At 49.4% G+C, this 13,137-nt stretch overlaps 1 protein-coding gene across 1 annotated transcript; it reads right to left on the reverse strand.

Moving 5' to 3' along the window:
* Positions 1-626: 626 nt before the first annotated feature.
* On the reverse strand, positions 627-7,795 carry LOC124514362 (uncharacterized). The gene is given in 5 exon segments (XM_047082357.1): positions 627-1,811; positions 1,884-3,968; positions 3,970-4,106; positions 4,109-4,230; positions 7,785-7,795. Coding segments are annotated over 5 exon segments (3,486 nt in total). The 3' UTR covers positions 627-680.
* Positions 7,796-13,137: the final 5,342 nt, after the last annotated feature.

Raw genomic sequence — 13,137 nt, forward strand, 5'->3', positions numbered from 1 at the left:
GCTGAAACACTCCGCTGTTACTACAGTTCTGTTTACTTCTCTGAACCTGTGCCTTAACCTGTAAAAGGGGGGTGGTTATTGTTATGCCCAGAATTCGTGATCCCCAAAGACCACCAGGGAGCCGAGTCCGATGCAAAAGCAAAAGAGCCTTTATTCGAGCTAGCTCGAGCTCAATCCCCTACCTGCACCGACGCAGTGGTGAGATACCAGGGAGAGAGGGCGAGCTTCAAAAGCACAAAGGTTTTATAGGGGTCTAGGGGCAGCCGATTGGCTGGGGAAGGGGTGTGGCCTCGGCCGACTGGCTGGGGAAGGGGCGTGTTTTGATCAGGAAGTTTGAATGGGTGAGCGGGAGGTTACTCAAGGGGAGGAGGCGTGGTCTAGGTGAAGGACACAGAACAAGATGGAGTCGGCCGGCATAGGCCCGCCCTTTCATTCCCCCCTTGTCATGTAGCTTATGGACCCAATCATGGGACCGGCTGCATTTATGGTGACAAGGGGAACAGAGTTTGGAGGTTTTACGCTAAGTTCTGGGAAGCATGTGTCCCTGGAGTGGCTCTGGGAGGTCTGATTAAGTATTGTCCCCGAGCTGGTGTCTATGATCTGCCAGGTGATGTTTTGGGGGGCGTGGGGACTCCCAGCAGCATGAGCAATGACAAGCAGAGTTGACAGAGTTACCAATATTAGGTGGGTCGAATGCGCTGTAGCTTGAGCTTGAGCGGGTTGTGTTGGTCCCGACTGATGGCCCATCGCGTGACAAAGTCCTTCTGGATCGAGGAGGGGTCCGCTGGCCGAACGTGGGTGTGATGGACCCAGGTCGCGATGCCGTCTACTTTGAGAGCGGTGGGGGTTGTCAGCACCATGATGTAGGGTCCCTTCCAGCGCGGCTCGAGGGTCTCTCGGTGGTGCCTCTTGACATAGACCCAGTCTCCCAGCCTGTACTGATGAGGTGTCGGGGTCGGGCCAGCCTCATAGATGGCACAGAGGCGCGGCCAAATGTCCTCATGCACCCTCTGGAGCCCTCTCAAGGAAAGAAAAAGTTCTTGATCTTTAAACTCAGCAATAAGTTCAGCTCGAAGGCTGGGAATAACAGGGGGTGGCCTGCCAAACATGATCTCGTAGGGAGTAAAACCCAGAGTGTAAGGAGTGTTTCTAACCCGGTAAAGGGCGTACGGTAGGAGAGTCACCCAGTCCCCACCAATCTCCATGGTTAATTTGGTAAGGGTCTCTTTTAGGGTTCTATTCATTCTTTCTACCTGTCCTGAGCTCTGGGGCCTATAAGCACAATGTAATTTCCAGTTTGCCCCCACCGCCTTGGCTACTGCCTGTGTTACCTGCGAGATAAAAGCTGGTCCATTGTCTGATCCTACCATGGCAGGAAAACCATACCTGGGTAAGATGTCTTCTAGTAGCTTCTTAGCCACCGTCTGAGCCGTTTCATGCTTGGTTGGGTATGCCTCCACCCAGCCAGAGAAGGTGTCTGTAAATACTAAAAGATATTTATAACCATACTTTCCTGGTTTGACTTCAGTGAAGTCGACTTCCCATTGGGCTCCCGGTCTGGTGCCTCTGAGCCTGGTTCCTTTTTTATTTGATGTGGCTCTTGCGTTGGTGAGTTGGCAGGTCTTGCAGGCAGATACAACTTGCTCTATTTTGGTGTCCTGTTGGTGAATCTTGATTCCGGCATGTCGGATTAAGTCTTTTAATTTTCGGGCCCCCATGTGAGTAGACCGATGCATGTGCTCTAATATTGAGACTCCGAGCTGGTCTGGCAGCACGAGCTCCTTGTTAGGTGTATACCACCATCCCTTTATCTCCTGGGCCATGGGGAGTTTCTTGATCCGCTGTAACTCCTCCTGGGAGTACTTGGGCTGGGCTGGTAAAACTGGGTCTCCCGGGTCTGGTAGTTGTATGGTCATGGTGGGGACTGGAGTAAGGGCTACTGCCTTGGCTGCCTGGTCAGCCTTTTGATTACCTCTAGCTACTGGGTTATCAGCTTTTTGGTGCCCTTGGCAGTGGATAATGGCTAGCTTGGCAGGAAGCCATAAGGCCGTAAGCAGGTTAAGTATCTCCTGCTTATTTTTTATAGTCCGTCCTTCTGCCGTCAGTAACCCCCTCTCCTGATAAATTGCCCCATGAATATGAGCTGTGGCAAATGCATAACGGCTGTCTGTGTAGATGTTAAGCCATTTTCCAGCTCCCAGCATCAGCGCCTTGGTGAGGGCTATGAGCTCTGCTCACTGGGCTGACGTTCTGGAGAGTAGAGCCTCCGTCCATACGGTATCCGTTTCGGTGACCACCACTGCACCCGCATACCTGTGTCCGTCTTGCACAAAGCTGCTGCCATCGGTGAACCAAGTAGCTTCGGCATCGGGGAGGGGCCGGTCGGTCAGGTCCGTCCGGAATCCATGTACTTGTTCCAGGATTCCCGCACAGTCATGTAGTGGAGCACCTAGGTCAGGGTCGGGCAGCAGGGTTGCAGGATTGAGGGCTGCACTGGGGTGGAACCGCACACGTGGAGGGTTGAGTAGGAGGCTCTGGTAATGAGTCATAAGTGTATTGCTCATCCATCTATCCGGAAGCTGTTTCAGGACTCCTTCAATGGCGTGTGGGGTCGTGATCCAGATCTCCTGTCCTAGGGTCAGTTTGTCTGCATCCTTGACTAGGAGTGCTGTCGCCGCAATAATTCTTAGGCATGGCGGCCAGCCGGCAGCCACTGGGTCTAGTTTCTTAGACAGGTAAGCCACTGGGCGGTTCCAGGGGCCTAAGGCTTGAGTTAGAACCCCTTTTGCTATTCCCTTATGTTCGTCTACAAAGAGGTGGGAGGGTTTCGTAATGTCTGGTAGGCCCAGGGCTGAGGCACTTAAGAGGGTCTTTTTTAACTGATTAAAGGCAATTTCTTCTTTTTCAGTCCATTTAAATATTTTCCCCTCTTTGGTAGCTTCATATAGGGGCTTGGCAATCTCAGCAAAACCTGGAACCCAGAGGCGGCAGTAGCCGGCTGATCCTAGGAATTCCCTCACTTCTCTTCGGGAGGTGGGAGTAGGGATCTTTAGGACAGTTTCTTTTCTGGCATCTGATAACCGCCGCTGTCCGCCCTCCAGGATATATCCCAGGTAACTTACCCTCTCCCTGCATATCTGAGCCTTCTTCGTGGATGCCCGGTACCCTAAGGCCCCCAGGGTAGCCAGCAGGTCCTGGGTCCCTCACTCACAGTCTTTGGCCATGTCGGCAGCAATCAGGATGTCATCTACGTACTGTAGGAGGGTGTGGCCAGGGTGCTCCCTTCTGTACTCACCCAGGTCCTCGTGTAGTGCCTCGTCGAAGATGGTGGGTGAATTTTTGAATCCCTGAGGTAGCCGTGTCCAGGTGAGTTGCCCACTGTAGCCCTCCTCCGGATCATGCCACTCAAAGGCGAACAAGGGTTGGCTCTGGGGTGCCAGCGGCAGACTGAAGAAGGCATCCTTTAAATCTAGTACAGTATACCAGAACCTGGAGGGTGCCAAGGAGCTCAAGAGAGTATATGGGTTGGGAACAGTTGGGTGTATGTCCGCGACCCTCTTATTTACTTCCCGGAGGTCTTGTACCGGTCGATAGTCATTTGTGTGAGGCTTTTTGACCGGCAGTAGGGGGGTGTTCCAGGCAGACTGGCAAGGAACTAGTACTCCTAGGCTTCGTAGTCTCCAGATGTGTGGCTGGATCCCCTTCCGGGCCTCCTGAGACATGGGGTATTGTTTGATCCTTACCGGACTCTCTCCTGGCTTGAGCTCTACCAGGACTGGGGTCCTGTGAGCGGCTAGTCCTATCCCCCCCATCTCTGCCCAAACCGAGGGGAATTCTTGTAGCCATCTGTCTATATTATCCTCTCTCAGGAGCGCCTCCTGGTGGAGGAGGTATTCATCCTCCAGTTTCATGGTCAGTACCTGGACGGGGTGGCCCTTGCCATTGGTGACCTGAGGCCCCCCCTTGTCTGAAAGTTATCTGAGCTCCAATCTTGGTCAGTAAATCCCGTCCTAACAGCGGGTAGGGGCATTCTGGTATTACCATAAAGGAGTGGGATACCCGGCCCGTTCCCAAATCTACTGTTCTTCGGGTAGTCCATGAATACCAGTTGCCCCTTGTACCCAGGACTTCTTGTTGGCTAGTTTTCCTTGTGGGGTGCGGAGGACCGAATGTTGTGCTCCGGTGTCGACAAGGAAGTCAATAGGGGTCCCCTCCACTTTAAGAGTTACCCTGGGTTCGGGGAGAGGGTCCAAACCCCGACTCCCCTAATCACTTAGTTCATCTAGCTCTAGGACTTTTACTCGATCAGTCTTGCTTCCCTTCCTGCCGGCCCTTTTTGGACAATCTCGGGCCCAATGCCCTATCTCCTTGCAGTATGCACACTGATCCTTCTGCAGCCTCTGCTTCCCCCCCTTGGTGGTTCCTTTACCTTTTCTTGCGTCGTCTGCCAGCTGCTGGAGACGGCGGTCTCGTTCCTCAGGGAAGTCAGCAGTGGTAGCTAGTAGTATTCTGGCCAGGTCTCGAGTCTGCTTACTGCTGGCAGCCGCCATGGCGCGAGCCTGCTTGTCCTCAGGAGGCTCCCGGTTATTATATACCTTTTCGGCTACCACGAGTAAATCCTGCAGACTTTTTTCTCCTAGTCTATTTTCTGTAATTTTCTCCTAATGTCTATGGCCGATTGGTTTGCAAAGGCCATGATAACAGCTGCCTTGCTTTCCGGAGCCTCTGGATTCATGGGGGTATAGGTATGGAATGCCTCCATGATCTGTTCTAAAAAGGCAGCCGGAGATTCATCTTTTCCCTGTTGTACATTTCCTACCTTGGCCAAATTGGTTGGCTTTCTAGCAGCCATTCGGAGACCCCCCATTAGAGTCTGGTGGTAGACCCGGAGCCTCTCCTTACCTTCTGCCGTGTTGAAATCCCACTGGGGCCGAGTTAAGGAGAAGAAGGCATCTATCTGAGCCTGGTTGGTGGTGGGATTCCCGTCTGCGCCCGGAACTAGTTTTCGGGCCTCATTGAGGATTCTTTCTCTTTCTTCAGTCGTGAACAGGACTTGCAAAAGCTGCTGGCAATCGTCCCACGTGGGCTGATGGGTAAAAAGAACAGAGTCTAATAAATCAATAAGCCCTGCCGGTTTCTTGGAAAACTTAGGATTCTGAGCTTTCCAATTGTAGAGGTCACTAGTGGCGAAAGGCCAATAGTGATGGGGCTGATTCCCCTCCGCGTCTGGGGGTCCTGTGGCTCGCAGGGGCAGAGGAGTGGAGTCGGCGGCGGAGGCGGATTGCTCCCTCTGAGCCCTTTGTCTGGTAAAGGGCGGGCTTCCCACTGGAGCGTTTCCGCCTCCCGCTCTCGGAACAGCGTCTGCCTCCCCCGGTGGGGGAGGATGGTGTTCTTCTGGCATCCTAGAGGGGTTATATGGGGGAGGAAAAATTAATTCTTCTTCAGTACCCCCCTGTAAGACAGGGTAGAGGGGTGCTGAAGGCTGGATAAGACTTTTCTTCTTCTTTGTCCCCTGCAAAGCAAGAATGGGTTTTGGCTCCGGAGGGAGCGGGGCTAGGAAGGGCTTAAGCCAAGAGGGTGGGTCTTCTACAAGGTCCTGCCAAGTGATAATGTAAGGGAGCTGATCAAGATGACCCGTCTTAGGCCGAGAGATGATACTCCTGACTCAGTGGATGGTAGGGAGATGGAAGGTCCCCTCTGGTGGCCATCCGACATTGAAAGTTGGCCACTCGCTAGAACAAAAAAACTGCAACCAACCCTTTCAGACTTCCACACTGAGGTTGTTAGCTCTTCCCCTCACATCCTTAAAGTGATCAATCATAATACTTAGAGGAGTAGTCTGAGTCTGTCCCATAACGTCCGTCCAGTAAGTCCACAGAACAAAACAGAGAAACACAAAAACAGACAAACAGAGGGCCCCTAGAAAGTCTTCCAATTCCATGGAAGCAAAACTGCAAGCTAGCTTAGACCTTTGAGGGGATTCCACGTCCCTCCAAAACCGATGAGGGGATTCCACATCCCTCCAAAACTGATGAGGGGATTCCACATCCCTCCAAAACCGATGAGGGGATTCCACGTCCCTCCAAAGACGGCGGCCTCACACCGACCAGTGGGAGCGACCCGCCTCATCTCAGACCTTTGAGGGGATTCCACGTCCCTCCAGAAGGGAGAATCGGAACATCTTCCGAAACTCCCGGCCCGTGGTCCTCCAGTGCGTCCACTTAGACCGCGTCGGGCACTACCAGAATTCCAGAAATGAGCTCACACAGAAAAGACAGAACAAACAGACACTAACCGTGGCCAGTCAGGCTCTCCGGGTCGGGGGTCCCTCGGGGGTCTTGGGGATCCCGGACGAGCCCCCAAATGTTATGCCCAGAATTCGTGATCCCCAAAGACCACCAGGGAGCCGAGTCCGATGCAAAAGCAAAAGAGCCTTTATTCGAGCTAGCTCGAGCTCAATCCCCTACCTGCACCGACGCAGCGGTGAGATACCAGGGAGAGAGGGTGAGCTTCAAAAGCACAAAGGTTTTATAGGGGTCTAGGGGCAGCCGATTGGCTGGGGAAGGGGTGTGGCCTCGGCCGACTGGCTGGGGAAGGGGCGTGTTTTGATCAGGAAGTTTGAGTGGGTGAGCGGGAGGTTACTCAAGGGGAGGAGGCATGGTCTAGGTGAAGGACACAGAACAAGATGGAGTCGGCCGGCGTAGGCCCACCCTTTCAGTTATAATGCCGCCTTAACCTGTAAAAGGGGGGGGTGGTGGTTATAATGCCTACCTCACATAATTGTGAGCAGTGTGTGAGGTCCTTTATGATTGGTGCCTAGCACGTAGTAGGCCCTGCGGAAATATCTGACTGAATGAAAGGCCCACCTGTAAAAAGCCTAGATGTGTTAACCTTAAAATGAAAACAGTTATTTTAACAGCAAAGTGGCATATTCTGGAATAGCAGAGAGTTGCAACTCCTGACAACTAAGCCTGGCAAAAACCACAGGCAAGTCTAGGAAACAAAGGAGAGGAAGTTCTTTTACAGAGGAAAGGAGGAAGTTAGGAGGGGCTATTAGAAACAAAAAGTCCATTGAAGTAAACTGAGAGTTTGAAGTATAGTGGCTTTTCATTGGCTGAATTGTGGCATTGTCTCATTGGCTGGGCAGTTGCTAGGGAGAAAAAAACCCTTTTTCCTCCAGCTGGGTAATAAAATTTTATAAGGTGTGTCCCTTCCTGTTGGGCCTGCAGTTGGGGAGTGATAGGGCATGAGAACTCTTCCTTCTGACTCCACTTTTTTTTTTTAAGTTTATTCATTTATTTTGAGAGACAGCAACAGAGAGGATGAGTGGGGGGAGGGGCAGAGAGGGAATCCCAAGCAGCGGCACCACCACCCCCTTTGCACTGTCAGCATGGAGCCCAACTTAGGGCTCAAACTCATGAACCATGAGATCATGACCTGAGCTGAAATCAAGAGTCAGATGCTTAATGAACTGAGCCACCCAGGCACCCCTTTGACTCCACTTTAAATGAGGTTTCCTGGGCCACCTAGCTGGCTCAGTTGCTACAGCGTGTGACTCTTGATCTTAGGGGTTGTGAATTTGAGCCCCTTATTTGGTGTAGAGTTTACTTAAAAATAAAATAATAAATGAAGTTTCCTTTTATTAGTTCTCACAAATGATATTGGAAGAATCCGGACCTGAGGGTCTTGTAAGTCACTGTCAGGCTCTTGAGCATATTCTGGAGGCATTCAAAGCCTTGTGTTTCTAAGTCTTCAATCCCAGTTGAGTGCTGCTGAGTTCTTACTTAGCACTCATGGCCCTTTTTGTAAGTTTTCCTGGACCTCAGTTTCCCTAGGAGAGCTGACAATGCAGGATGATGGAAACCCCAATCTGAAATAGGTCTTGCAAGGTCATCTCACCCCATCTCCTGATGGAATAAAGGGATTCTATTCCTTGACTCAACCCTTCGCTTTCTGGGTGACCTCGGGTAACTCAACTTTCTTTCCCTTTTGTAAGGTGAGAAGCATTCTTTCCGACACACACTCCCTCTCACAAAGGAGAAATTAAGATTATAATTATGGCAGGAGGGCGACTGGGTGGCTCAGTTGGTTGTCAGACTTCAGCTCAGGTTATGATCTCATGGTTCATTGGTTGGAGCCCCACGTCTGGCTGTCTGCTGTCAGTGAATGGCCCGCTTTGGATCCTCTGTTCCCCTCACTTTCTGCCCCTCCCCCGCTCACATTCACGCTCTCTCTCTCTCAAAAATAACTGAATATTAAAAATTTTTTAATTATAAAAAAAGATTATAGTTATGGGGAAACTAAGGCCATTCTGAGGTTTAATCACCAAGTTTATAACCTGCTGTGCGTTGGACCAAAATTTGCAGGGCTTCTTTGTTTCATTTTTTAAGTTATTTGTGAGAGATAAAGAGAGAGAGAGAGAGAGAGAGAGAGAGAGAGAGAGAGAGAAAATCCCAAGCAGGCTCCACACTGTCAACATGGAGCCTGATGCAGGGCTCCAACTCACAAACCTCAAGATCATGACTTGAGCTGAAATCAAGAGTGGGACACTTAACTGACTGAGCCACCCAGGTACCCCAAGCTAAAATGTGTTAATTTAGGAACTCCATTAACAAAATCTTCATTTGTATTTCTTTGCTGTGATGTTGGTTTCTCTAAGTACTAGCCTCCTGGGGGCATATTAAGCAGAATTTAATTTACAGAAAGGATCTGAAGGATCTGGTAGGGTCTGGAAGCCACGGCAGTAAGTTCTGGACCAAGTCGAATGCATAGGTCATGGTGGGTGACCACTTCATTCCTCTGAGAGATCATCCCTTCACCTTCTGACATTCTGTGGTTCAATTCAACAGACTGCCACCAGCCCCTGCTACTTATTTGATAGGCCTCTTGCGGTGAGATGGAGAAAGTGAGGCAACTACCAGACCTCAGATCTGGCCTCGTGGGGCTCAAGGTTTTGTTGGGAAGGAAAAAACATGCATAGGCCAAGAGACAAAAGATATACTTTGGTGGAAAAAGCAGAGATCATACTGCATAAACCCAAAGAGCCTTTGGATGCTGGGCCCTTGTGCTGAACAGCCCTTGGGGAATCAGATAGTTCAGAGGTATATAAAGTTTGGCTCTGGAGCTAGAGTGTCTGGCAACCCATCCCTGTGGTGTGACTGTGCCCCAGTTTCCTCACCTGTAAAATGAGGACAATAATGGTACCCCCCCATTCTCTAGTACTATTATAAGAATCAAATGAGTTAATGCATGTAACAGAACAGGACCTAGCATATAGTAAGGATTCCATGCATGTTAATCATTATATTATTGTTACTATTTATTTTAAAAAAAAGAGAGAGGGGTTTTCTGGCCTGAGAAGCCCAAGCTCAGGAACCAGACTGCTTGAGTTCAAATCCTGTTTGCCACTTGCTTACGATATCACCTTGAATAAGTCGCTTTAACCTCTTGTGCCTTAGTTGCCTCATCTACAAAATGGGGAATAAAAATAGTGACCATCTTACAGAATTGAGCAGATTAAATGAGTTAAATCAAGGAAAGAGCTTAGAACAGCACCCAGCCCATCGCCCATTGTAAGAGTTCAATAAACATTAGTTCATTAGTAAGCAGAAATATGATGCAGTCCTACCAGTGTTTGGGAAAGGCAGTTTGGAGGAGCGGGAGGCGGAGGCCATGGAATGGAAGAGCAGGGAAATTCGAGGATCCCAAGTGGGGGATGGGTTTCCAAGGCTCCAGCTGTGTTATCCAAAAGGCATCTGTAAGTCAGTCAACACCATACCATCCGTGAGCCAGAACAGCAAGTACCTGCACTCAGCCGTCAGTGTCAGTCCCTCGGTCCCTCAGGTGGGTCCCTGAGCAGGGTCAGTGTGTCCCTCCCCCATTAGTTGGTGACCTTGAGCAACTCACCCTTGTGTGTGCTCAGTTGTCAGGAAGACAGGTAATACCCTGCCTCACTCCCTTGGAGGTGGGGGCAGGGTTGCAAGAAGGGGAAGGAGAGCTTGCAAAAGGGAAGGGAGCTTCTCAGATTCCAGAAGGTTTGAAGTCTGTCTTTGGTTCTGAGGATGAGAACAGAGTGTGCCCCGGTTGCCAGTAACTTCTCTGCTTCTCCGTTTCCTTTCACTTGTGAAACTTGCCTCAGTACTGAAGGGGTGGGCAAGAGAGGGACGCGGCCCTGCTTCAAGGAACTCCCACTCCCACAGGTGAGGTAGGATACCAATCTCAGACGTACTAATCATGGGGTGCTTTATAATTCTCAAAGCACTGTCAGGTCTTTGACATTAGTTGTCTGGGCCTCCCTACCACTTTAAAGACCCCCACTACCCCTACACTCTCTTCTAAGAGGAGTCCACCTCCTGTGGTAAGCTTACTACATAAATGATCCCAGTACTACACCCCTTTCTAGATCTGTGCTTTTTGCAAAATAACTTTGTACCTCCTCCCTTCAGTAGGTGGAATCTCTTTTCTTACCCTCGTAAACCTGGGTTTACCTTTGTGCAAGGAATGCTGTGCTAGTCTGAGCCTAGGCTGCAAGAGAATTTTCTCTCTCTTTTCTGGTATCCCACCACTGCCAAGAGAACAAGTCCAAGCTAGAGGATAAGGCCATGTGCAGGGGGAACCTACTCAGGCCAGTTGTCCCTGCTCAGGCCCTCACAGGGGAGAGCACCCAGCCAAGATAAGCAGGGTCACTTACATGCAGATACATGCATGAGCCTAGCCAAGCCCAGCTTAGCTCAGCGGAGCCACCAACCAACTGGTAGACTCAGAATAACAAATGCTGTTTAACCACTAATTTTGAGGGCAATTCGTCACATAGCAATAGCTGACTGATATACCTCCTGATCCCCATTGCCCAGATGGATAACCGAGGCCCACAACCAGTGACTTGCTCAGTGTTGCATAACCATTGGGGGGGCCCAACTGTGAATCAAACCTGGATCTTTGAGACTCACTGCTGCCTCTGTAATATGGACACAGACATCTAGACTTTAGAACTGTTATTAAAAGTTCCCATTCATTAGCTTGGAAACACATCAACCACACCTCACCTTATTTCTGTTTTTGTCAACTTGTTTTAACCCATGCACTCTTTGGATATACACAAAATGCTATGCTTTCTACCTCCTAAATGTATTGGAAACTGTGGGGTAAGTTTCTTTACCATTGTGCATTTGAGTTTCCCCATCTGTAAAATGGGGATATTGGACTACCTCATTGGTTAGGAGGATTAAATGAGTTCATGTTAGTCACGTGTTCAGAACAGTGCCTGACATCTAGCAAAGGCTGTATAAAATAAAATAATAAAAGAATGTGACTAGAAATGAGCCACAGCAGTAGCAATTTTCCTAGGGGAACGTTTTATTTTGATCCTGAAAGCTGCATATTTTCACTTGGGTCTGGTGACATCAGCATGAGTGTGGAGTCAGCCCATATGCCATAAGCTTTCTCTCCAAGATAGTGTGGGAGACATCTCAAGGATGACAAACCAGTTTTTGAAAACCAGGCATGCAGAAAAGCACATGAGTCCCTTCTTGAGAAGCACTGGTAGGCCATTATTAGACATTTATCTCTTATTTCACAGAGGGCATAATCTTGGTAGGTTGCATGTAAATCAAATCCTAACATAAATCTATGTTAAAGCTTATCTGGGGAATCATTCTGCAAAGTGAAGATGGCTTTTTTTTTTTAAGTTTATTTTGAGAGAGAGAGACAAACAGAATGAGCGGGGGAGGGGCAGAGAGAGTGGAAGACAGCGGATCCAAAGTGGGCTCTGTGCTGACAGCAGAGAGCTCAATGTGGGGCTCGAACCCACAAACCATGAGATCATGACCTGAGCCTAAATCCAACACTTAACCAACTGAGCCACATAGGCGCCCCATGAAGATAGCTTTTGTAAAGCAGATCGGGATCCCTTTAAGGGACATTCAAAATTTTGACTAGAGATGGATTGAATTTCCTTGTGTCTAAAACAAATGTGTCCACCTGGGTTTCCCTCAGAGGACTCTGGTCCTTCTCTCTTCCCAGGATACCCCCCCCCCCCGCCCAGTTTCCAGGGCTGGCTGCGCTGAACCTCAGAACAATGCCAAGAGGTCTCTTACTTCCTCTCACTTGGCTCTTGCTCTTGGCTCTTGTGGGAACCTGTGCAATTCCTGAGTCTACCAAAGTGAATGCTCTTGAAATCAGAAGGTACAGGCCTGTTGTCTGCAATGACTCTGATGTCACTATGCTGGCAGCCTAGACATGTAGCTATCAACTCCCTGGCTTCTTGCCTAAGGCAACAACCTGCTTAGAGCTTTCTTCACAAACAGGGGCATCTACGAGAGAGAGAACCCACAGTTTTAGCAGATGCCCACATTTGGTTCTGTGAGCTGGATGAACATATGGATAGGGTAAAACTCAGTATCTGATGGTTCTGCCAGGCTGTTGGAATAAGCACAAGTATGAAAGAAGGTCCTAACTAACTTCTTAGCCTTCCTCAGACACCTTAGGCCCCAGTGATGTCCTGTGCCTTTGAACATACTATTCCCTTGTCTTCTAATGCTCAGTGTTCCTCCATACTGTTCCTCTAACCACCCCCACCCTGCAACACACAATGCCTCACAAACTTCTATTCATCCTTCAAGACCCAATTCAGAGGCCTCGGGTTCCAGATGGCACATAAAGTACATGCATTTACCTTCTCCATTAAAATAACAGAAGAAAAATTCTTTTAAAAGATAAACATGAGCTTTTGGCAAACCAGGAAAAAAAAGTAAAATTCTTAGAAGATAGAAAGCAGGTGATATCAAACTGAAGGAAAAGGAGAAGCTGTTAAAGATACTAGAGGGAACTCTGGGGAAGATCCAAGCAGGAATGGCCCTGACGACAGTCATGGGAATACACAGAGTACTGCTTGGAACTGCTGCAACTCTGGGGGCTTTTCCTGCCCCCCCCCTCAATAAAGTAACAGTCCAGGTTCAAGTGTGGTGAAATACTCTATAAAGTGCCCCGGTCTGGGAAGGGCAACCATAAAGGGCATCAGGGTTTGAGAGGAACAGAACAGAAAGGGACTGAGTGACTCTGATCCCCTAAACAGACAAAAAGGGGGTTGGGGAGAGAAGAGGACAGTGATTTTGTAGGAGTCCTAAATTACCTGCCCAC

The sequence above is a fragment of the Lynx rufus genome, unplaced genomic scaffold (genome assembly GCF_022079265.1).
Source record: "Lynx rufus isolate CCGP_SWC_20201006 ecotype Redwood Valley unplaced genomic scaffold, mLynRuf1.p SCAF_2, whole genome shotgun sequence".
In the NCBI taxonomy this organism is placed as follows: Eukaryota; Metazoa; Chordata; class Mammalia; order Carnivora; family Felidae; genus Lynx; species Lynx rufus.